Source organism: Eulemur rufifrons, chromosome 29 (assembly GCF_041146395.1).
Source record: "Eulemur rufifrons isolate Redbay chromosome 29, OSU_ERuf_1, whole genome shotgun sequence".
In the NCBI taxonomy this organism is placed as follows: domain Eukaryota; kingdom Metazoa; phylum Chordata; class Mammalia; order Primates; family Lemuridae; genus Eulemur; species Eulemur rufifrons.
This window is the reverse complement of record NC_091011.1, coordinates 71,230,718-71,254,804: the sequence shown is the minus strand read 5'-3', so window position 1 is coordinate 71,254,804 and position 24,087 is coordinate 71,230,718. Positions and strand designations below refer to the sequence as shown.

The window sequence follows — 24,087 nt, the reverse complement described above, 5'->3', positions numbered from 1 at the left end:
TATATGGATTTGAATAATTAAATTAAAAATTATTTCTTAATAAAATAATTTTATAACAGCATTCTGAAGTTAATTTGCCAAGCACTAGGATTCATTATATTTGAAATACACTCTTTAAACAAGTGATATTGTATACAACTGTTTTTACACATTAGATTGTAACATAAAACTGAGTCATCCTGTACACATTAACCTTAGTGATGAATGTGCCTCAATTCAACATTAGGACAGAAAAAAAAGTCTTCATCTTTGCAGCATCCTCCTTAGTAGAGGTATATTCAGCATCACTTCTTCAAGTTAGGTGAAGGTGTCAAGGTATATAACTAGTTTTAAGGCATCAAACTGTGAATCTAAGAGAAGGGCTTTTCAGAGACTCCAAATCACTTTCTCTAGGGAAGGTGGGAGCAAAAGGAAGAATTAAGTCCATGCACCCTGAAGTCTTAGCCACATGAAGCAATGGAAAAAGCTTGGTCCTTGCCTTGTTTCTTCCTTTTCTTCTCTGCTCTTCTCTAGCTCTTCAACCCTCATTTTTATTTCTATCACAGTGACTTATTTTCTGGGTTAAATATTTAAATATCAAAAAAGCACAATAAAACATTTTTATGTGTATTAACCACATACAAGTTCATTCAAGTAGCTTTGTGTAAATTGAGTCTCATCACCTTAAGACTTTAGAACTTCACCTCAAAGCTGCCAGCTACATAAACATTGCTGGGATTTTAAGGTAATTTGGCATAAAATGCCATTTGCGTCCATCATACTGTCTAGGGAAATGCTATGAAAGTTTAAGGGGAACATTCCTAGTATTAGCTGGAAACTTTTATAGCTTTCTAGTGAAGGAATTTTCTTTTTAGATCTTTTTGTACATTTGCAAAGTTCATTTGAACCAATCTATTGACTGACTATTTGAATGAAATCCTCTAAAGTACAGAAACAATTTTCCTCAATTTCTTTGACTTAGGAGAATCTCACAGGCTTTCATTTTACTTCACTAGGCATTCATTACAAGGGCTCATTAGATCACATATACACATCAAGAGTGGAAATCTTATGCATTAAATAAAATGTTTCAAAATCATAGTATACGATGCACAGTTGTGGTACATTACCTGTATTTTGTTTATTGCTCCAAGAGAGTCATACCATGTTTGTACAGCCCAGGGAAATTGCCGAGTGACCGCCATGCGCAGAACAATGCAGAATGAGATGGTTGTGAATATTTTTCGAAGGACTATTCCTTTGATCAGTGCATAAGGAAGCACAGATAAAAACACCACAAAAAACCCTGAGAAGAAGAAGGCTGAGCTATTGAAGTATCTCACATAGGCTGCCTTCCGGGTCAGTTTTAGTTCTGTTCTATAAAAAAAAAAAAATAAGATTCTGGGTGTTAATTTACTTTTCAAATATGAGGCATCTTGGAATGTAAAATCTGAACATGATCTCTAGAGTCTTTCTACCTGTGTTCTGATCCTGGCCCCAACCTATCTATATGAGTTGCATGACCTTGGGCATGTCATTTAACCTCTCTGGGCCTCAGTTACCTTATCTGGAAGGGGGATAGTAATGAATGCACCAGTGTTTTCTATTTTTAAATTATAATTAATAATTTCAGTTATCAACATTATTATTACAACATTATTTTTATACCTTTATTCATTATTAACTTGTTGGTTGGTTGGTTGGTGTTTTAAGTAATTAAATGTAGAAATGAGAACAGTGTTGCAAGATTCATAAAGGAAAAAGACAATTCTGTGAATACCTAACGGATTCTTAACACTTTAGAAATTCTAGGTTGGCTTTGAGGAACATTGAAAATAACAAATAAACCATAGAGGAGTGGTTCTCAAACCTTAGCATGTGGAAAAATCACCTGAGATACTTGTTAAAATGCAGTCTCAGGCTCACCTCTCAGAGATACCGATTGAAGGAAAGAGTCTCAGTTAAGTTTCCAGAATCTGTGTTTTAAAAAAACAAACCAACCTGATTCTGTTGCAGGTGGTTCTTAAAAAATTATGAGAGTAGATACTACATCCTTATTGTCTCTCTCATTTCAGCATAATTATTGCAGTCACATTATACTATACTTTCAATCTTCTAGTCCGAGCTGCAAATGGGAATTCTTTTTTAACACATATATGAGGCTTAAATATTCCAGCAGCAGAAAACAGGGAATGCAGAGGACAACACTGCTTTCAACCTAAGTCCCATTTCAGGATCCATAAAAACGGGAGTCACTTGTGATCCTCCCTATCTAGCTCTCACATAGGGAAAGGGCAATGAGGACACAGACAAATGGAGGGTTCTGGTGGGAGGGGCAACAGCTGTGCCATGGCATAGTGCTGGGGTGGGGGAGGTGGGAGCATGGACCTGGCATTTGGGCACTAGTTCCACTCACTTTATAGTTCAGAAAAGCAATTTTCCTTCTCAAGAGCAGAACTCAGAGGGGATTTTGTTTTTCTTAGTCTGAAAAAAAAATGTAATCTGAGCACACTAATGAAGATAATGGAGTTCAATGTGCCCAATCTAGATAGTGATTCACAGTCTAAACAGGTCTAATGTTTACCTATTTCAGTAATTTGGCATTGAAGAGATATGATTTTGGAATCTCACCTGGATTTGAATCCTGGCTTTGCCAGCTAGAGCTATGCCATCTTAAGCAAGCCACTCTTCTGTCTGATTTTATATTATAGAATCAACATCTACAGAAGGGAAGCATAACAAGTCCCTTGTGGAGTTGTTTTCAAGATTAAATGAGAGCACAGCAAAGGGTCTAATAATTTAAAATACTAACAGCTACAATGTGTGTCCTTTCTCCTTAAGAGAAAAAGAAAAATACTGACCAGATTGGTATTAACAAAATGATAGAAAATACTGTTTACAAAAATGTTAACAAATTTGTCAAATTATTGTTGAAACAGTTGAGAAAAATAAGAGGTACTACAATAAAAGCATAATAGATGCAAGGACATTTACAATAATTACCCAGAATGTAATAATCTTCTCCATAATAAAATCACCAACACTTTATGAATCATAAAATATTTTATCAGTTTCTTATAAAAAATTAAAAATGACTTTATTACCAAAGAGAAATAAAAGCATAAATTTTCAGGGAGCTTTGCACAGCCTTTTGACCAGTACAACAGTGGCCCAGGCTGAGATAATCACTCTTTTGAAGCACATCCTGCCAATCTTTTCCAGAACATTATATTTGCTCTCTTGAGTAGAAGCAATTCTTGCTTTCCCATATCTATGTCAGCGCTTCCCAGCCTTTTCAGGTTACAATTTCATGCCAGTTTATACAAGTCAGAACCAAACATTTGCTATTAGAATTGGTTGAACTGAAATACAGAGTAGGGAGGATGGATTTCATCTTTTCAGGAAGAGGGAAAAATAAAAACCAAAGTCAAGAAAAGTCAGCACCAAAAATAATCTGGTCATGAGTTTATCATAAGGCTTGAGAAAACCGGATCTTCTGATACCCTCCTGGTTGTCCTTGCCATGCCTGTATTTACAGGCCTAAGAGTGATGCAGGGAACAAGAGCATGCAGCACTCACTTGTTAATGAGAAAACAACTTCTACCAACTGAACAATTCCCCAAGATCTTCAAGGATGTTTCTGGAAAGAAAATGCAATTCCTTTCCTGGATTTGTCTTGAAAGGCATAACAAAAACAGGTGACCAATAATGTTTGGGAAATAAATACTCTTTTACTCCTTCTATTTACATGGCAAAGGACTTAGCATTTCAGTATTTCTTTTGTTGTTCCAATCACACACCTGCAGCTCAGTTACCATTGTCTACCAGACTCAGCAGCCTGAATTCCTAATAGCTCATAATCACACCATCCAAAATGACACTCTTCTTTTTAGCATATTTTTCCTTGTGAAACTCTCATGTGCTGAAGTTATTTGTCCCTTGAACAGTATATCAAACTTTACTGAGTCTCCTAGAACCTTTTTTGATTGAAGTTTGTAGAACATGGAACTTGACTAAAGAAAAATGGTCTCATGGCTACAGAAATGCTCTAGTTTATATTTTGCCCAAGATTACCTCAGTAATCATATCTCAATCTATGCTGTATTTTTTTTTTGCTGGATATAATCTTTACTAATCAGTGAAAGGTTATATGAGGGGAAAGAACACTAGAGAGAGGTGCCAAGTACTGATTCTATCTCAGGAAGTGGCTTTTATCACTTGTACTGACTTCACTTCAAGCAGAGGGTTCCTAAGAACTTAGTTTATGAATATTACCCTGTGCTATTATTCCTAGGTTAAGGAAGAACAAACATATTTTAACCAGGTAAAGGTTTTTTTTTTTTTCCATTTTTCATGCACCATAACATAAATTAAATAAAATATAAACAGAGGATAATTTATTTGGTTCAGAATTGTACACTGTAGCAATTCCATCTGAGGTATCAATCAGCTTCCAGCATCATGATCATTATTTTAATCAGATAAATATATTAATATTAAGCAGCTATGAATACATGTAAGAGATTCTTTCAAAAAGTATAAATATCCTTGTAGTACACAATAACACACTGGATCAACTACATAAAACTATAGCCCATGAAAATGACTTTATGTAACTAAGGCATGAATATTGAAATAATTTAATACAATTGTTTGATTGTCAAAAACTTCAAATACAAGCTGGAAGTCCACTATGACAGACTCATTTTTTTAAATATTAAGATAAAAATGCTAATAATATTGAAATTACTGGAACAACTTACTGTCTTAGGTTTTCAATCATTTTTTCCATTGCTTCCTCCCAGCAGTATGCCTTAACGGATTGGATATTTTCAATCATTTCTGAGGTGATCACGAGTCTTTCGTTGATCTTTCCTGCTCTCTGATCTCTGTAAATCAATCAGTCAAGCAAATAGTAAAAGATCAGTCAAATTGCCTACTAAGGACTGCTCAAGCTTTTAAGAAAATTGGCATTTCTTTTATCAGATGTGTATTTACTATCAAATAGATGGTAATAAAAATAATAGCTACCATTTAGTAAATGCTTCCTATGTGCCAGATCCTGTATTAGATACATTCCATACACTGTCCCCAATCCTTGTGACAATCTATGAAAGGCTGTTATCTCCATTTTAAACATGAAAAACCAGAGACTCAGTGAGGTGAAAAAGCTTGACTAAGGTCCCATAACTAGTAAGTGTGTGATCTGGGATTCAACAAGAGCTATCTGACTCCAAAATTTGTACACTTTCTGTTGTAGTCTAGCTGACAAACTCGACAAGTCCACTATCATAAGCAGTGACTGGTATCACTGATTCATTCTGTGATACTAAGTGAGTCTCTGGTGTGATGATCTATGAACCAGGGTAGTAAAAGCCAACAAACTCTACACAAAATTTATGTATTCCCTCTAATTCATATAAATCTTATACCATTTTTATGATCTATAAAAATGAACTGAATTTTATCGTATTTATAAATGCATTCTATAGTCCAACAATCAAAAAATGTCCCATTCATACAAAGAATTATTTACACCATTAAAATAATTCCTTTTTAGTGGCACTCTGTAGATGTTCAGTGCATAGAGCAGTCCTTGTTTTACTAGAGTGGGCTTTTTGAAAACCTGATTTAAAACGCTTTCAAGCTATGAAAATAGACTGCTACCTGTACTTCATCATCATTCTCCCTAACCCAGCTTGAAAAAGGGCGATGACTATCAGGAACCCGAGTCCACAGAAGGCAGAGGCCTGCAGCAACTCCCAGATCAGCCCCATCAGAAGCATTACTTGCAAAGGGGCAATCCACACGAAATGAGCCAATGCAAGTCCCTGGAAAATACAAGTAAAAACCCAAGTGGCATTTTATCCTCCACCCCCAGAAACAAACAATCATATGTGAAAGAAAGCAAGCACAAGGTTCTTATAATGCAAACACTTCATGGTTCTGAGCATGTTAAAATCTAGATATTCATTACACGGAGCATATAGCAATGTGGGTAAATATCCTACACATAGACTAGGTTTTCCCAAGGAACAAATTTCAAGTCATTGCATTTGTAAGTATATTTTTTCAGTGGAATTGATATTAGATATCTTAAGTATCATGTCTATAATTTATTTTATATAACTTATTTGTTTTGGGATACAACAAGAACCATAGTGTAGAACAGGAGAGAACAAAGGACTTTCCCCAGAAGCTCAACCTATAAAACTGCACAACTCCATCATCTGACAGAGATATTCAGAATAAATATGTGCTCACTTCACCAGTAATTAATTTAGTACCTACTGTGGGTTTGATACTATATTAAGTACAGGAAATGCAAAAATAAATAAAACACATTATCTCTCCTCAAGGACCTTGGGTTTATCTGTCTCATAAGACACCATTGAATAAGAATTTCTCAGAGTATCAAATTCAGCCAAAGTAAATACTAATGTAAAGTATTAAAAGGTGACTAATGAATGAGTGGCCAGTAAAAAGAAAAAGAAAAGAAAAGAAAAAATATAAAGTATTACCAAGAAACAAGGTCTGATAAGGATTAAGTTTTGAAAAATCTTATTAACAGCAAGCTAAGGTGCCTTTGAGTTAGGTGGTTCTACCAGATCCCAGAATGACACTTTGCTACACAATTTAGCTTTCTCAGTTTCCAGAATAGGGAAGGTGGAGATAAGTATGACGTAAACACTTATTACTATTATCTGACCCAGGAAAACTCCATCTTTGGGGTTGTAAGATTTATAACAATAACAGAGATTAAATCAGTAGGTACATACTTCATCAAATTTGTTCAGGTTGTTGGAAAGGAGACTTACAAGTTGTCCAATACTTATTTTATCTAGAACACGGCTTGAAAGCTTTAAAATCTAAAAGAAAGATGGGACATTAGATGATGTCAACAAACAAAAGACAAATACACTTACAAGTAACATTATAATACAGCTGAGGAATTTGGTTACTACTAATGCATTAAGTAAAGGTAATAAAAACTATTTTATGTTCATCTAGTTTAGTATTTTCTCAGACTTATAAATATTTCTCTTTACAGCAAATATTATACTGGCATGACTCTAGTTATTTTATTTTGCAGCATCTAAACAGTAATAATTATTTTTTCTCTTCCACAATGAAAATGATAAAATGATATTGTACTTAAATATCCATTTATATTATGTGAGAGGAGTTTCTTTGCTTTTGTTTTAAAAGATAGAGCCAAAGGCAGTAAAATGTGAGACTAAACCTTCATCTTAAATTTTCATGCAGTCTTATACTCTTTTGAATAAAATTACTATTAAAGTCAACAGAAGTATATTATGAAGAACTGAATCATTAATGATTTTGTGAAAAATTATATTAATAGAAAATCCTTAAATTTTACAAAAAAATATAACAGTATATGCAAAATTAATTTATCTACAAATTAATTTTAATTAAAATTATTAAGAAATTAATGATTATGAAATATCACAGTCATACTTTGCCTGTAAAATTGAAGAACTAATTTGCTATTAGAGGCTTTGATTAGAAAGTACCCATCTAATAATTGTTTCAACTGAATCCCTCACATATTTGTTGAGAATTTAGTAGATGCAAATCATTATACTTGATGCCTCAGGGATTATTATTAATATTTAATTAAACATAATTCTTGCTTCAAGGCAACCTAGTACATAAATACCTAAACATGATATGATAAATGAGTTAAGAGAAGTAGAAAATAATAGGGTGGTTAAGAGAAAGTTCACGCTATGGTTAGAAAAATATGGCAAGATTTTATTGAGGAGTTAGAACTTGAGATAGGTCTGGAATAATGAATGAATAGTGTACAGATAGCAGAGATGAGAAGGAATCAAGGCAGTTCATTCCAAAACGTTATCCAAGCAATATGAAGGGGGGAGATCCATTGAGCTGGATTACACATGACTTCATAACAGACTCAGCCTCAGGTGACTGAGTTCTGCACAGGACTTAACACAGAGCTGTGTGCACAGCAAGCACTCAGTGAATATCTGTCAATTTAGTTATTTCTGCACTTGAAATCCATAGGCAAAGCTCAATTTTTTTTGTATTTAAATTCATGATTTAAAGTCTAATGTTGCAGAATTTCGAACAAAGCAAAACAAAATTTGGAATGTCGTAGGAAGAGTCCTACATATCCCTGCCACAAAGATGAAACAGGTTAGATGTGAGAAAGGAGGAGATCTGGGAAGAGTCAACACAAGGCGCAATTTTGGGACTAAACCAGAGCCACATGGAGATATGATCACATTATTTGGTGATGATGCCAATGTAGGCTGGAGAGATAAAGCAAACTAGGTAAGAACAGATATTCAATGTTGAGAAAGACAGATACTGTAGATAATGAGAAGTTAGATTAACTTCTCATTAATGCATACTGGGTCTGAAAAAACAGACACATATTGCTGCATTTGTGCTAAATGTTATGTATAGTCTTGTTTACAAACTAACCTGCTCTTTATTTGATCTCACCTCCTTGTTAGCCCACGCCTCTCTCTTCCTATGTAACACTCTGCCTCACTGTATTTCAGTACTTATTTCATTTTCCCTAGTAGTTGGAAAACCCTCCACTTCACAGATTGTGATTTACCTATTTTAGAAAATTTGAAGCAGTTTTTGCTCAATGTTCTACACTTTTTAGGTCTTCATTTCCTTATCTGTAAGACAAGGATAATAGTACCTATCATACACAGTCGTGGGGAGGATCACTGAAATAGTATACCTAAATCACTACAAGCTTGTCATGCACATTCTTAGCTATTAGTTATCATCACTCTTTATAAATATGTGTTAAACTGAATTCAACTTTCTTTGACATGCAAGCTATGTAGAGCCTACATTCCAAATAATACCTAATAATTTCTTCACTTATGTAAAATGTCTGGATCAAAATAAAATTTTTGTTGATTTGTCATCCATGTTTTCCTGGTACTTATAAACTGATGAGCTTGCAGCTGAGGTGATTTCATTAAACTGTGAACTCCATTTTTTTCCCCTCTGCCTCCATAAAAGGCTTTTTTGAACAATAAAGTATGGTTATTATGGTTTTATAACACAATTGACCTTGTATGTGTATCATGGAAGTGTTAGGGATTATTTGCTAGAGGTGAATTTCAGATCCATGCTCCTTATCAACCAAGTATATAAAGACTTTTTACATTGGGGGAAGAAAAAAAGAGAAGAATGATAAAGCAATATCCAAATGAGTCAATCAAACACAGCTTTCCGTAATGACTTGGTAGATCCAAGTAGTCACACAGAGTATTGAATCAGGTTGGTGAAAGCACATGCCATGGAAATGACCTTAAATTGTGTTTGTAAGTTAGCTAAATGTTAATTTGAATTCACCTAAATCATGCTTTAGAAAATTGGGCTCTTGTCTGAACAGCACATACAGAAAAGCAGAATAGGTTCTTATGGTTTCAAGGCATGGGCTGTTCCAAAAACTTTAAATTTGCAGGACTCACAGAATAACAAAAATTCAACTCAAAACAAGGTGATGGATACTACACTTGTGACAACTAGTTAAGGTGAAAACATTTATTGCTTGGGTAATCTATCATTAATAATTACATATTATACTGTTATCATTGAACATAAAGATACCTTAAAATGATATTTTGTCAATGACTTTTATGCAGACAGTGCGAGTCATTTTAACAGGGAACCCTGGATTCCAAAACAATGATATGACTAGTGAAAAAATCAAAAATGAAACCTACAATATAGGCAGTTTACAGAAGGTGCTCAATAATTATCAGCTGAAGTGAATTAAATTATCAAGGACAATGAAAAACATTTATTCCTGCCATTTATTTCACAGGCATACAAAATTAATTTCAGCATTTATTCCTTACTTTTACCAGCACACTACCTAATTCATGGCATTTAAAACATGTACCATAAAGGATACATGTACCACGTGCAAGGAAGTATTACCTTCTTATAAATCAAACTAAACATAGCTATTCTCATCTGCATTCCAATGTGATGAAGGCCAAAAATGGCTGGGTGTAGGAGTAGCGTCCTCACGATAAAGAGAAGGCATAAGCCTATGCCTAGGTAAATCGCTATGGAACGTTCCACCTTGTTATCTGGATCATAGGAAGCTATGATTCTTCCCAGTAAGAGAGGCTGTACTGCTTTGGTGACTTCCTGCAGAAGGAAAAAAAAACAGAAAAATTAAATTTCATTTCCTTCTCATAAAATACCCTCACAATTTGAACACAAGAAGTTTCATCTTCAGAGGACTTAAAATGGGCTTACATAAAGGGCCATACCATACATGAAACTCCTGACACTATTTTTACTATCTTGATACTTTGAAGAAAGATTTGGTATTTGGTTAAGCAAAAGTCACTTGGAGACAAGTTTATGTATAAGGTATTTTTAACTAAAAAGTAAATAGTTGCCATAAAGTATAGTTTCTGAAATGGTTTGTTACTTAGTAACAACTACAAAGCCCTTAACAGTTTCTAAAATATTTCCCATTTGATTTCATAACAACCTTTGGAGTCAGAGTAGGCATTATTATTTTCACTTTGCAGATGAAGAAACTGAGACCAAAGAAACCAAGTGACTGGATGTAATTTCAAAATAGAACTTTCAAAAGTGTTTTGAACAATGGCATAATTTTCAAAATGAACATAGCTTCTTAAGGCAACCACATGAAGTGGAGCTGGCAACAGGAGGGAGGAGCATGCCAGCAGTATTGTTTTTTAAGTCAGCCACTTTAGGTCTGGAATGGGTATGGACTTCAGCGAAGGTCTTTTCCAGCAGACTCACCCTGGGGCCAGATTCAATGGCTTATCAACTCCTCCAAGGCCAGTGAGTCATGAGAGAAGACAGGAGTAGTGTTTTCCCAAATCTGCCTCCTGGGGGTCCTCAATCATTGCTAAATCAAATTGTTCATCAAATTTATTACCACTTCTCCTGAATATATAGGAATAGATTTAAACCCACGGATTTGAACCCAGGAGGTCTAATTCTTACCCATCTTGCTAAAGGGCCTTCAAAAGGGAAAGACGCACAATCCCCCATTTTGTTTTATAATGACCTGGTGAAATGGGGATCCGAAGCTAAACTCTGCAAGGAAATGATGTTATGCTTGATTTCATTTCAAATGTATATTTCCAAGTCTGACTGCCACCTCCGCCCCCCAGTATTGCTCAGCATTACTCTACCTCAACACTTACTTTGCTTTTTTTCCATTTTCTACAATGATTTAACTTTTTCTAAACCTCAGGTGTCCAATACCACCATCGCCCTCATACTCAATAGATGACCACATTTTCTACATCAACTTCATCCCCACAAAGACTCCTAACCCGTATTATAGCTTTCATTGGTTGACCACTGGCTTTGTATAGCTGCTCATTCTGTGCATTTTTTTTTTTTTTAACAATACTTCACTTCAAATTAACTGCGTAGACCAAGGCTCTGAGTGTAAGAAAACATTCACACTTTTAAAAAGTCTCCAAACTAATCATGAACCTAGAATATTATAGTTCTCTCATCCCATATAACCATATTTTAAATGTGGGTTTGAATTATAGCAGACAGGCAGATGCTGAAAAGAAAATTGCTAACCTCCTACTCAGGTATAACGTGTTAATAGTTTGCCATATCCACTGAAGAGGGCTTATTTTTTTAAAAGTAAGCGCACAAATTACTGCTTAGAGTGTATCATTTTATGCATGCTTTGTACTCTTATTACAGGGGTATGCATCTTTAGACTACATATATAGAATTGTTTTTGAGGTTTTAAATTTTATATAAATGGCATCATACTATACTTTTTGCAACTTTTTTTTCTTAACACTGTGTTTTTGACATATATCCCTATTGATACTTGTATAGCCAAGTGATTTATTCTAAATGTTGCTTAACATGCCATCCTGTGAATAGATCAGGTTACTTGCCCATTGCCCTGCAATGGGGCAGTTGCACTGTCTCCACTCTTAGGCCATTGCAATCAGTGCAGGTGCTGCCCTGTCCGTTTTTATAAGGTTCCATACGCACATGTCAAACTTTCTCTAGAGTAAATAACTATTTCAAAATAACTCCTTAAATTAGGAAAGCATACAGCTAAGATAAATCTTGGATTTAAAATTATATGATAAAGATATCTGCACTGCAAATATAATTTTTCATGGTCTGTTTACAGTGGCAATATTTCATCCTTAAAATTATTTTTAGATTAATATTTTATCCCCCAATTTTTCTATATTAGGTTGTTTTTCATTGACAAATATCAATACCACATTTACTTTGATTTAGTTTTTCATAACTAGTGGGTTTGCACTTGGCTAAAATGCTCTCTTCAGTTGCAGTCAAGGGCATTAGATTTGTATGTGCTACCAATGTTGGAAGCATCGTGTGTGGCCATGAGGGAGAGAGCAGGGGGCATTGTTTACCATGCAAGCCAGATAAAGCATCATTTCTTGTTCTTTGTAAGACAACAACGGGAAGGATATGACCTGTGGCTGCATCCAATGAAGTGAGTCATTTATATCATGATTAGCATAAACACCTTTCTCCCTTTTTCAGAACGTATTCCTCTCCTAACATTTATATGTACATAAGGAAAGAGAGAAAGGGAGAGAGTGAGATCCCCTGATAGAGACTATATCAAACAATATAATAAGAGAGTCACTGATAAATACCACATTGCAAAAAAAATTACGTAAATAAATCTAAGGAATAACTCCTATTTATGGAATGCTAAAAAGAGCAAAGAGCATTCTGGAGAAAAAAGATTAGTATCTTAACAATTGAGCTGTAGCATAGAATTTTTAGAGTTAGAAAGGTATAGGCTTACATATGTTTTTTTTCCTGTTGAGTAGTTTCAACTAAACTCCCTGCCATTGAGTCTCCATTTTATTTTCCATAACTTGTTTTCTCTATCACAATGGACTTATTTGCTTACTTGTTATTCAGTTGAAATTCATAACAAAATAATTGAAATTTGTATTAATCCAAATGGAATGCCTTTTGTTTCTAAGAGATGGGGTTTTGCTATGTTGCCCAGGCTGGAGGGCAGGGGCACAATCACAGCACAAGACAGCCTCAAACTCCCGAGCTCAAGCCATCCTCCTGCCTCAGTCTCACCAGTATCTGGGATTACAGGCTCACATCGCCACTCCTGACTTGGAATGCCTATTTTACATATCATCATGATTGAGTTAGTTGTCATCTTTCCTCAACCAATAGAGGACATATTCATCCTTTGAACGACAGTGGCTGTTTCACAAAGACACTGGTAGTGTTATTCTGGAAGGGCACATGTTCATAGAATACAATGCAGTTTATTTTTGGTATAGAAAATTCCAGTAATAAGACCATCTGCAAGCAGCAAACCAACATAAACCTCACTACCACATAGAGCCATTGCCATTCAAAGACAAAATCTCACTCGAAATCCCTTGCCCCTTTTACAGTTTTCCCTAATCTGTTTTAAGCAGCATGTTCTCTAATATTTACTATGGAATGATTTACAGATATCACCTGATTTCTTTTATTTGTAAAAGAAAACAATGATAACTGATACCTAGCTTAATCTATAAAGTGTGTTTCTTTACAAAAAGTTACCCCGGAAGGCCTGGGAGAAACATAGTCCTATATTCTTGGTACATGAAAGCTGCCTGTACTCTGTCGCTCAGACTATTTTCAGGGACACAAGAAATGTCCTGATTTGCTACCACATGAAATAGTACAAACAAACAGAGGCTTGCATGTAAGGAGGAGAAATGTTAAATTATTTGGATATTTAATAAAATAGGTTATTACTTTTTATCAGACACAAATCAAGATGGAATTCACTTAATGGTTCACTTAGATAACAGAAGCCTGATACCAATGAGTAAGCCATCATGACAGTGAAATTAATACTGAATTGAAAGGCATAAAACCCAAGGTCTTATCCCAGCATGTTACCTACATTCTCTGTGTCACCTTAGCCACTTCCCTTTTCTAGACAGTTTTCCTCAATGTTAAGCTAAGAGGTGGAACAAGCTGATCTTGATGGTCCCCTCCAGTGCTACCATCTCCAATTATATGATCTGAATCTGCAGAGTCCCTTGGAAGAAGCCAAGAATTCCTTGGGTAATTTTCCTGGCCCACATCCTGCTGTAACTACGAATGTTTTCTACTCAGAGAGTTGCCGGGCTGAGCAGCATGAGTTCAGAAGACCATCTAGGTAGAGGGAGTCTACACAGACTGCATTCCTGATGGGAATAATCTTGGGTCTTAATTTACATCATCCTCCTAGGGAAAATTTGAAAGCCTAAAAATACCTCTTAGAAGATATATCTAGTTTTTCACAGGATCTTCCAAACCAGAGCTCAATGTTATTGAAGACGAGTCTAAATCTTTAAACCATTTTTTTCTGCCTGCACACCCAGGGTTTTTAGAGATGGGGAAGTTTGCTTTTTCTGGATATTCAGCCCATGAAGGTAAGTTTGGGTGAAAATATAAAACTGGACTCAGGCTTGCAATTACATTAAATGAATTAATACCAAGATAATTTTACTTTAAAAATTAGAGTTCTGAGCCCAAAGAATAGTTTTTTCTAATATAAGTAGAATGATTGGTTGAAAAACTTCTAAGGCTATATTTTTTTTCTACTATGTGTGGTCACTTTGTAAAATCATCATTATCATCTTCACTTGTTTTAAATATACAGTATTTTATATGTCTTTATCCCAGAAATACTAGGACAGTTTAATATTGAGAAATTAATTAAATACCAATAGACTACAGAAGAACCTATGATTATCTCAAAAACACCTAAAAAGTAATCTGATAAAACATTTATTAGAAACTGTTTCTAATAAATGTTCTTAATTAACTTGAGTATAAAGATATTTTGTTAACCTGAGAAAGGATTTCTTCCTAAAAACAACAATCAGTGCCATAATTAATAAAACTTCAGAAGCATTACCTTTAGAGTCAGGAAAAACAACAAGAATACTGGCTATTACTACCATTCAACATTTTCTGAAACTTCTAGCTAATGCACCTCAAAAAGAAAAATGATTGAGGTACAAATATTGGAGAGAAGAAACAAGAAGTATCTTTATCAATATAGAAGATGAGTGTCTATATAACAAAGTTAAGTGAATCAAGAGTTTAATAAGTAGAGGTTTAAAAAATAACTATGCTCAGAAAATAGACTTCTATATACCAAACATGATAATTAAATAAATAAGTATCCTATTCGTAGTAACAGTATAACAAAAGATACATCGTAATGCCAGTAAGATATATAGATATAGATACATATGCACTTTTCTTCTGAGACAGGGTCTCACTCTTCTGCTCAGGCTAGAGTGCGGTGCCATCATCACAGCTCACAGCAACCTCAAACTCCTGGGCTCAAGAGATCCTCCCACCTCAGCCTCCCGAGTATCTGGGACTACAGGCATACATGCCACCAGGCGGCTGATTTTTTAACTTTTCGCAGAGACAAGGTCTTGCTATGTTACTCAGGCTGGTCTTGAACTTCTGGCCTCAAGTGATCCTCCAGCCTTGGCCTCCCAAAGTACTAGGATTACAGGCATGAACCACTATGCCCAACCTTAAAATACACATTTAAAAAAAACATTATTTGGACATATTTTTAAAGTCTCAATAAAATAAATGGAGAGACTTAAAACTTTCTAAAATGAAAAACTTAATATCGCAAAGATTACTTTCTCCCCCAAGTTATTTTATATGATTAATGAAGTCTTCATCAAAGTTCTAAGTGGATTTCTTGGAAGTGAATTTTTAGCATGCTAAGAGCAGGGACCGTCTCTCTTAATTTTTGCAACAAGCTCAGCACCATACATAATACATAGCACAGAATGTCTGCTCAACAAATAGTCGTTGAACTGATGGATAAAATGATTTTAAACTTATTTCATTTGGGAAAAAAATGAGACACTAATCAAAAACATTTGAGTAATAGGAATAATGTGTGAGAGGGTTTTCGCTACTGGATATTAAATAATGAAGCTATAATAATATGCAGCATGACAAAGAAATATGCTGATTTATCTGGAAAGTCTAGGAACAGGTCCAAGCACAAGTAATAATTTAATATATAATAAAATATGGCATTTTAATTCAGTGGAAAGAGGGTAGGTTATGCAATAAATGATGAAAAAACTGGATACTCATCCTTTAAAAATTAGATTAAATTCCAAATAGATTAAATATTTGAAAGTAAAAGATGAAATAAAAACATAGATATTGATATATGCTTGCATAATATTTGGGTGGTGTGGGCCTTTATAAAAGGGTAATGCCAAAGCAGAAAACAAAGAAAAAGATGCATAGATTTGGCAGCAAGTAAACACACATATATCCATAACTTAACATACGCTACAAGAGCACTGGCTTATATACTAAAGCAAAGGCTTAAAATTCTACTTTTGACAAGGTAAACATGAGTGTCATATTTTTGTTTATCTTGATACGCTAAAGTCTGATAGTAATTTTTGGCTTTATACTAATGGCTAAAAAAGAATTTTTCCATATTTAGCACAGAAAACAAAAGCCTATTCATGTTTACCCCACTGAATAATTGTTCAAGAGGTTCATATTTAAATATTTCCTTCATTTTGCCACAATTGTTTGTAGTTATTGCAAAAATATACATACACCACACTAAGAACAGAGTCTTAAAAAATCTACCTTTGAATCATGTTTTTATATTTAATGCCTAATTCAAAATGTTTTCCTTTTGGTGTTTTCCTTTTAGTGCTTACTGATTTCATTAGTTATTACTGGTAACATCTTCACTAGAAATCTAAACTATATTCTTCATATTTTGTAAGAAAAAGTTCCTGAATTTTCTGAGATAGCAGCAATAATAGGTTTAGTTTCTGAATTTGCTGACGTAGCAGCAATAATAATAATGGAAGATGTGTTAAAATATTAATTTTAATTTCTGAAATAATGCTAGAATCCAGCTATCATTGTTAAGCATTAGCAAAATATTTTCCTGTGCCTGTAAAAATCAAATAGGTGCTTTAAGACTTGCTTATAGCATGTATAAAGAAGTTAATGCAAATAATTTGAGTATTTGTATACTCAAGTAGAGAGTCTGTTTTTAAACTATAGTAATAGCTAACTAACATGAAGCACGTGCAATGTACCAGAAACTATTCTATGTGCTTAACTCATTTAATTTTCACAACTCTATAAAATACTGTCATTATCTCTACTTTACAAGAAAGAAACTGAGACAAAAAGAATTTAAATAACTTGCTCAAAGTCACACAGCTAGTAACCAGAAAAACTGGGATTTGAACTAGACAGTTTGACTCCAAGGGCCCCTCCCTTATTCATAACCCTAAATCAAAATGAAAATGTTATAATATAACCTGGTTCTCTCTCAGTTGCTCATCAATTCATACATCATGATCAGTTCAATACAACCTAGCAAATCAAGTGATAAGTTAATATTATTGTAATTTAACATTTCTCTGGGCCAAATATCATAGATACATAATTGAAAAGATGGAAGGGATGGTAGAGATGGTACACTGTACTGTAGCCCCTTCAATGGTATAGTTATAGAAATTGAGGACCAGCCTAGCTCCTTGATTTGCCCAGGATCATAAAACAGGTTGGTGGCATCAGGGCATGAGCATATCCCCAGGAGAGTTAAGGAAAAAAATGCTGCACCTTTGGAAAAAATACTTGAGTGCATCATATATATTTTACTTTATTTTATCACATTACATTCATTAGTCACCACAGGATACTACTTAGCCATAAGAACGAAAGATGCACCATGTGCCTAAAAAGAAATGAGAGAACTCATATTTCATGCCTTCATATCCAGTTTAAATTGTAAAAACATGATCACAGGTAATTCCTAACTTACAAATTGATCTTGTTCCAAAATTTCACGTATAAGAACAGGAGATACATTGCCCTAGAGATAATATTTTACTAAGCATGTTGTTGGATTCCTAGGTTAGCCTTCAAATGCCCGTATGATGGGAAATGCTCTTGGAGCACTTTTCTGTTCCAACAGTATCTGTAAAAACCTAATCAATCTGTATAGCAATGTTTCTACAAGAAAAGATGGAGTATCTCCTCCTGTTGCAGTCTTGAAAGAGAAACAAGAGTCCTTCTTAGCTATAGCTCTGCCCTCTCCATGCCCCTGTCATCTGTCTATCTCCGGAGGAGTCTTGGGAGGGGGTACTGGAAGAGCAGAAAGTTAATATTGGGACTCTCCCAAGTCCTTTGGCACATTTTAGTCTCCATGGGAGTCCTATCACTTTTATTTAGGGACTCCTTTGCCCTGATTCATCTATTTCTCTTCTCACAGCCACAGTTCTTTCTAACTAAGATTTCTCAATTTCCAAGATCCTCTAAAGCCTTGTAGCCTCAGTAGGGCCCCAGGGCAAACAGCATCACCACCTGGGAGCTCTTAGAACACTATAGACTCTCAGGTCCTACCCTAAACCTGAATCAGAATCTCATCTTATCTAGATCCCTGTGTAATTAATATGCATATAAAAGTTTAAGGAACACTGCCCTTCATTAAAAGAGTTAATATTAATTTTTCTGTGTTTTAAGATTTTCCTGTATTAACATTAAGAAAAATATCAAACTAAAAAGTTCTATGTGTACCACTTTCCAATCCCCTCACTTTAGGTCTAACAAAAGTCACATTCAGTGATCATGCTGATGCTTGTCTACCAGCGGTTCTCAACCTTAGCTATACAATTAGAATCAGCTGGGGAACATTTCAAGCATAATATTGGGCACAGTGGCTCATGCCTGTAATTCTAGCACTTTAGGAGGCCTAGGTGGGAGGATAGCTTGAGGCCAAGAATTTGAGACCAGCCTGAGCAACACAGTGAGATCCTATCTCTACAAAAAATTTTTAAAAATTAGCCGGGTATGGTGGTGCACCTGTAGTCCCAGCTACTTGGGAGGCTGAGGTGGGAGGATCATTTGAGCCCAGGCACTGAAACAATGAGCTATAATGATGCCATTACACTCTAGCTCATACAACAGAGCAAGACTCTGTCTCAAAAGAAAAAAAAAAAAAAAAGAATAATATTGTCCCAAGTCCCATCCCAGACCAATTAAATCACATTATCTGGGAGAAGGGCTAACGGGTCCTCTAAAGATTAAAGTAAAAATGCCTTACATTTCAAAGAGGAAATCTAAATGCCATGAACTTTTAAGTGTTCTTGTCGCAGGAACTGGGGAGAGATGTAAAATGCAGTGAGCAGCACAAAGAAGTGTAGCTGTGTGCTAGAGATGGAAGTTTCAGAAAGGAGTAGAAATATTCAGCATATAGGACAGTGTAGGAAATGCAGTATGCAAGTCACTGCTGGGGTTAGAGAAGCAGCTAGATACGGCAGGAACGTGGGGATGAGAGAGAAAGATGAGAAAAGAATCCTACATGACAGGCATCTAGAAGATTTTCTGGAGATAGCAATCCTTAGGTAGCCAATCACGTGGCAGGAACACACACAGAAGTAAAAGTGCCTAAGGCAGGGACTATCTATATGCAGAATTCCCAAACTCCCTCTCTTTTTTAGCAGGCTTGTATTCAAATGCCTACTTAATGATTTTATTCAAACATAAGGGACAAAGATCCTCCTTTGCATTATAGACTGTGGGTCTTGAGCACTCTGGCAACACAAGAACCAGGAATTCTCTTTTATGTCTTTAAACTTCTTGGGATTTAATGAATAAAGGTAGTCTGACACAAGTTGCACTAACATGATCTCAATTTATTTGTGGAAACATGCTCAGAGCTGCCTAGGAATCAAGAATATTTTTGAGTGAATGCTTGTGGATTTGTTACCATAACAAGTGTATTGTGATAATCATATTCTCTCAGTAACCTGCTTACAGAACTCTCTCTACATAGCTTCCCTCAGACTATGCTTAATTGATTCACACTCAGTTTTTCAACAGCCAGTTTCTCTTCCATGCTGGGTATCTTAAATGTTAAAGACAATGTTGTATCTGGCTGCTGAGTCAGGTGAAAAAAAAAAAAAAAAAACCAAGTGCATAGTTATCGCTGAGAAGCCATAGCTAATACTTAAAATTACAGCGGTATTGCAGAGAGATAAGCTCCTTTCTGTTGGCATTTCCGTTCTCTTAACCTTTCTCAGTTAACAGCAAATTTTATGGTACTTTTTTATACCAGGCCTAAAACCAACCAAATATTTTTTACACCATAATTATCATGATGTAGAGGGACTAAGAATGTATAGACATTCTGAAAGTATATCCATCTATCTCTTAGTGTTATAGCAATTTCAAGAATCACTGCTCATTTATCCCTGCTTATTTAATGGAAAGAAGGAATGCCCAGAAAGTATACAATAAATAATAAGTCACTGGTATAGTTATTTAAAAGGATAGAGGTCCTATAGTATATATACTATAATAGTTATTTTCTCTCCTTCTTTTCTTTTTATAAGGGACAGAAAGAATAAAGCCAAGAGATCAGATGCCCTGAAAAACTGCACTCATCTAAATGACCACTATGGTTATCTAAATTCTTTGAGACACAGTTTTCAACATTTTCACTACTTAAAACTGCATATCTTAGTAAAGCTTTTTCTCTGTGACAAGGATGAAAAACCTACAGCCTCATCACACTTGTGCCATTCTCAGTGTAAATTTTCTTCCCTGTGCCTTCTCACCACACACATTTCAGCTGATTTTCCCCATCAGGATCTTTTCCTCACCAATACGCTGTTGGTTATCAGGTGGAGCTGAGCTGTTAGAAACAAACCTTGCCCTTCAAACATGTTCCTGGTTCCAGAGCTGTAGCCTAGGGCTCAGATTAGCTTAGGAGCATTTCTCCCCTCACCCCATCCATGGATAATTAATGCGCCATGAAAGACTTTAAAAGATTTCTATTGCTGGGATATTTTTAATCTTGAGAAGTTTAAGAATAATTTAGTCCTTCTTTATACATACTCCATTCTCCTATCCCTTAATTTTGTCTATAGGTTTGACTCTTAGCACAACTGACTCTTGGGTGGATTTCACACAGTTCCTTCCTTAGGAACAAGTAAGTGAGAAGATTCTGGTTGGTTCCCCTGTCCTGCTACCTGCTGTGAACTTTCTTCAGATTTGCCCCTAAAGTGACCCTTGAAGAATCCTCAACCTTCAAACTTCTGTAGCCTGTGTCTCTTGACAAGAGGCTGAGAAGCTCAGCAGAACCAAGGCTGGTTATTAGAGTCACCATTCTGTTAATACCTAAATATAATCATTATAAATATAATTATTCAATCATAATCTGTTACTGTGGAAGGGTGGTCATTGGCTTTGGAACTAAAGAGACTGGGTATCACTCAAGTTTACCATATATGTGGTATTATTACTAGCAATAATAACTTCTGCTCCGTGGAGTTACTAGGAAAATTAAATGATCTGCATAAAGGGCATAATACTGAACTGGAATTGTGATTAGGTACTCAATAAAAATTAAAGTGTTTATATCATGTTTTTTTGGGGGGGTACACCAGACCAAAATATAAATCCTATAAATATGTCCATATATCATATAAACTTTCACATTTAGGTGGGTGATTTTGCTCACATTAAACTTCTATGTTGGTAGAATATAGAGAAATAAATTATTTTACAAGCCAGGCAGAGCATACAAAGGGCCTAATAATAAGAGAATGAAAGAAAATATTCACAATCTACACATCTGATAAAGGGCTAATATCCAGAATCTATAAAACTCAAACAAATCAGCAAGAAAAAAACAAACAACCCCATTAAAAAGTGGGCAAAAGGCACGAACAAAAGTTTTTCAAAAGAAGACAGACAAATGGCCAACAAACATAAAAAAAAAATGCTCAACATCATTAATCATCAGGGAAATGCATATTAAAACCACAATGAGATATTACCTTACTCCTGTTAGAATGGCTTTCATTAAAAAGTCCAAAAACAACAGATGCTGGCGCAGTTGCAAAGAGAAACAAATGCTTATACACTATTGGTGGGATTGAAAATTAGTACAACCCCTATGGAAAACAGTATGGAGATTTCTCAAAGAACTAAAAGTTGACCTACCATTCCATCCAGCAATCCCACTACTGGGCATCTACCCAAAGGAAAAGAAGTCATTTTATCAAAAAGACGCCTGCACTTGAATGTTTATTGCAGCACAATTCACAATTGCAAAGATGTGGAATCAACCCAAGTGCCTATCAATTCATGAGTAGATTAACAAAAAGTGGTATACGTATACCGTGGAATACTACTCAGCCATAAAAAGGATGAATTAATGCCTTTTGCAGCAGTTTGAAAGGAATTGGAGACCATTATCCTAAGCAAAGTAGCTCAAGAATAAAAAAAACAAACAACATATGTACTCTGTAATAAACTGGAACTAACTGATGGGCATACAAGTGCACAGAGGGAAGTAAAAGTCATTGGAAGTCAGGCAGGGGGAGGAGGAAAGCAGGGGGAGGGGGAAAGAAGGGAGGGGCAAAAACCCACTTAACAGGTACAATGAACACTATCTGGGTAATTGGCACATTTATAGCCCTGACTCAAACCATGTAACAAAAACATTTGTTCCCCCTTAACATTTTGAAATAACAAAGTAAAATAAAATAAAAGTATTATCTAATCAAAAAAAGAGAAAGGGGCCTAATAATTAGACCTCTTTTCTAGCTTCTACTCAGTAGTGCTTATGTTAATTAATAGTAGCAGCATGCGATGTAGAACATGACCAGGGGAAATATTGAGTTTCACTGAAATCGTAGCCATGACATAACAATTGTTTGAAATATTATTCACTTCAATCCAACAATTATTTATTAAGAAGGTTACATTCTTATACGACCAGAATGAACTGTACTTCTATGCCCTGATTCAAAGCAACCAAAAATTTTATATTTAAAAATAAATTTTATTTATTTTTAGAAAATATTTTCTAAAAATTACATCAAATGGAGCCAGAAGCTATGAAAAACATTTTTCCCAAAGCTCTGGGTGCGCTCATTGAGAAAAATCATATCAAAGATATCTTAAAAGATGATTCTTCAGCTACCTTATTTATATTTATTAACAAAATATTTTTCACCCCCAAACTGCTGCAGGTTTTTGTAAGAATATATATATTCCATATGCAGAGGTCAGGAGTTTGAGACTAGCCTGAGCAAGAGCGAGACCCCACCTCTACTAAAACTAGAAAAAAATTAGCCAGACAGCTTAAAATAGAAAACAACAAAAAAAAAATGAGCCAGGCGTGGTAGTGCAAGCCTGTATTCCTAGCTACTTGGGAGGCTGAGGCAGGGGGATCGCTTGAGCCCAGGAGTTTGAGGTTGCTGTGAGCTAGGTTGATGTCACAGCGCTCTAGCCCGGGCAACAGAGCAAGATTCTGTCTCAAAAAAAAAAATATATATATATATATATTCCATATACATATGGATCTATTATTTTAAAAGCCAGAAAAATTTCTTCCAGGATATTATCAAGAGCATTAGGAACATTCTGGACCTAATTATAGTCACCTTTGTCAAGATAAAATTTTAAATACATTTTTCTTGGGGTGTATGAACTAAAATTCTTGAAGCTACGCAACACAGATGGCATTTCTTCAGCAGACACTGTGGCACTGCTAACTCCCTGAGGCATAAAGACCAATGTGAATACAATACAAGTCAGTAACATCCCAAAGCAAATATTGTGCACAGCTTTACTTGAGGACGAAATAAATTTTCAACTTGTCACCTCCTTTTACAGGTTATAACCAAGGATTCAAATGATGCTCTGATGATGTAGAAAATAATAAATAAGAGTCACAGTTGACAGCAGCTGGAAAACACCCAGGGCATTTAAACACCATAGAGCCTGAGCTTTCAGGCATGCTGCTCTGTTCATACTGATGGAGAACACTGAAAATTATATTGTAAGAGTGCCTCACTGGCAGATTTTTAAATTTTGCTATTTTTCCTTGTAACAATTCAGCATGCAGGTATAATTTCCAAATATTACAAACATTCATACGTGTAATTGGCTAAATTTGACCTAATTCTTCTCCCAACATTATCTCCTGACATTCTCCTGCTGAGTATAGGAAAATAAAGG

At 35.2% G+C, this 24,087-nt stretch overlaps 1 protein-coding gene across 1 annotated transcript in view; it reads right to left on the bottom strand.

The window, feature by feature from the left end:
- The window catches only part of CFTR (CF transmembrane conductance regulator), a 164,442-nt gene that overhangs the window by 115,405 nt on the left and 24,950 nt on the right, over positions 1-24,087 (bottom strand). Inside the window, exons 4-8 of the mRNA XM_069462057.1 lie at positions 9,940-10,155; positions 6,759-6,848; positions 5,647-5,810; positions 4,743-4,868; positions 1,110-1,356 (exon numbers count right to left, since the gene is read on the bottom strand). Of these exons, the coding sequence (XP_069318158.1) occupies positions 1,110-1,356; positions 4,743-4,868; positions 5,647-5,810; positions 6,759-6,848; positions 9,940-10,155 (843 nt within the window). The remainder of the gene's footprint in view (positions 1-1,109; positions 1,357-4,742; positions 4,869-5,646; positions 5,811-6,758; positions 6,849-9,939; positions 10,156-24,087) is intronic.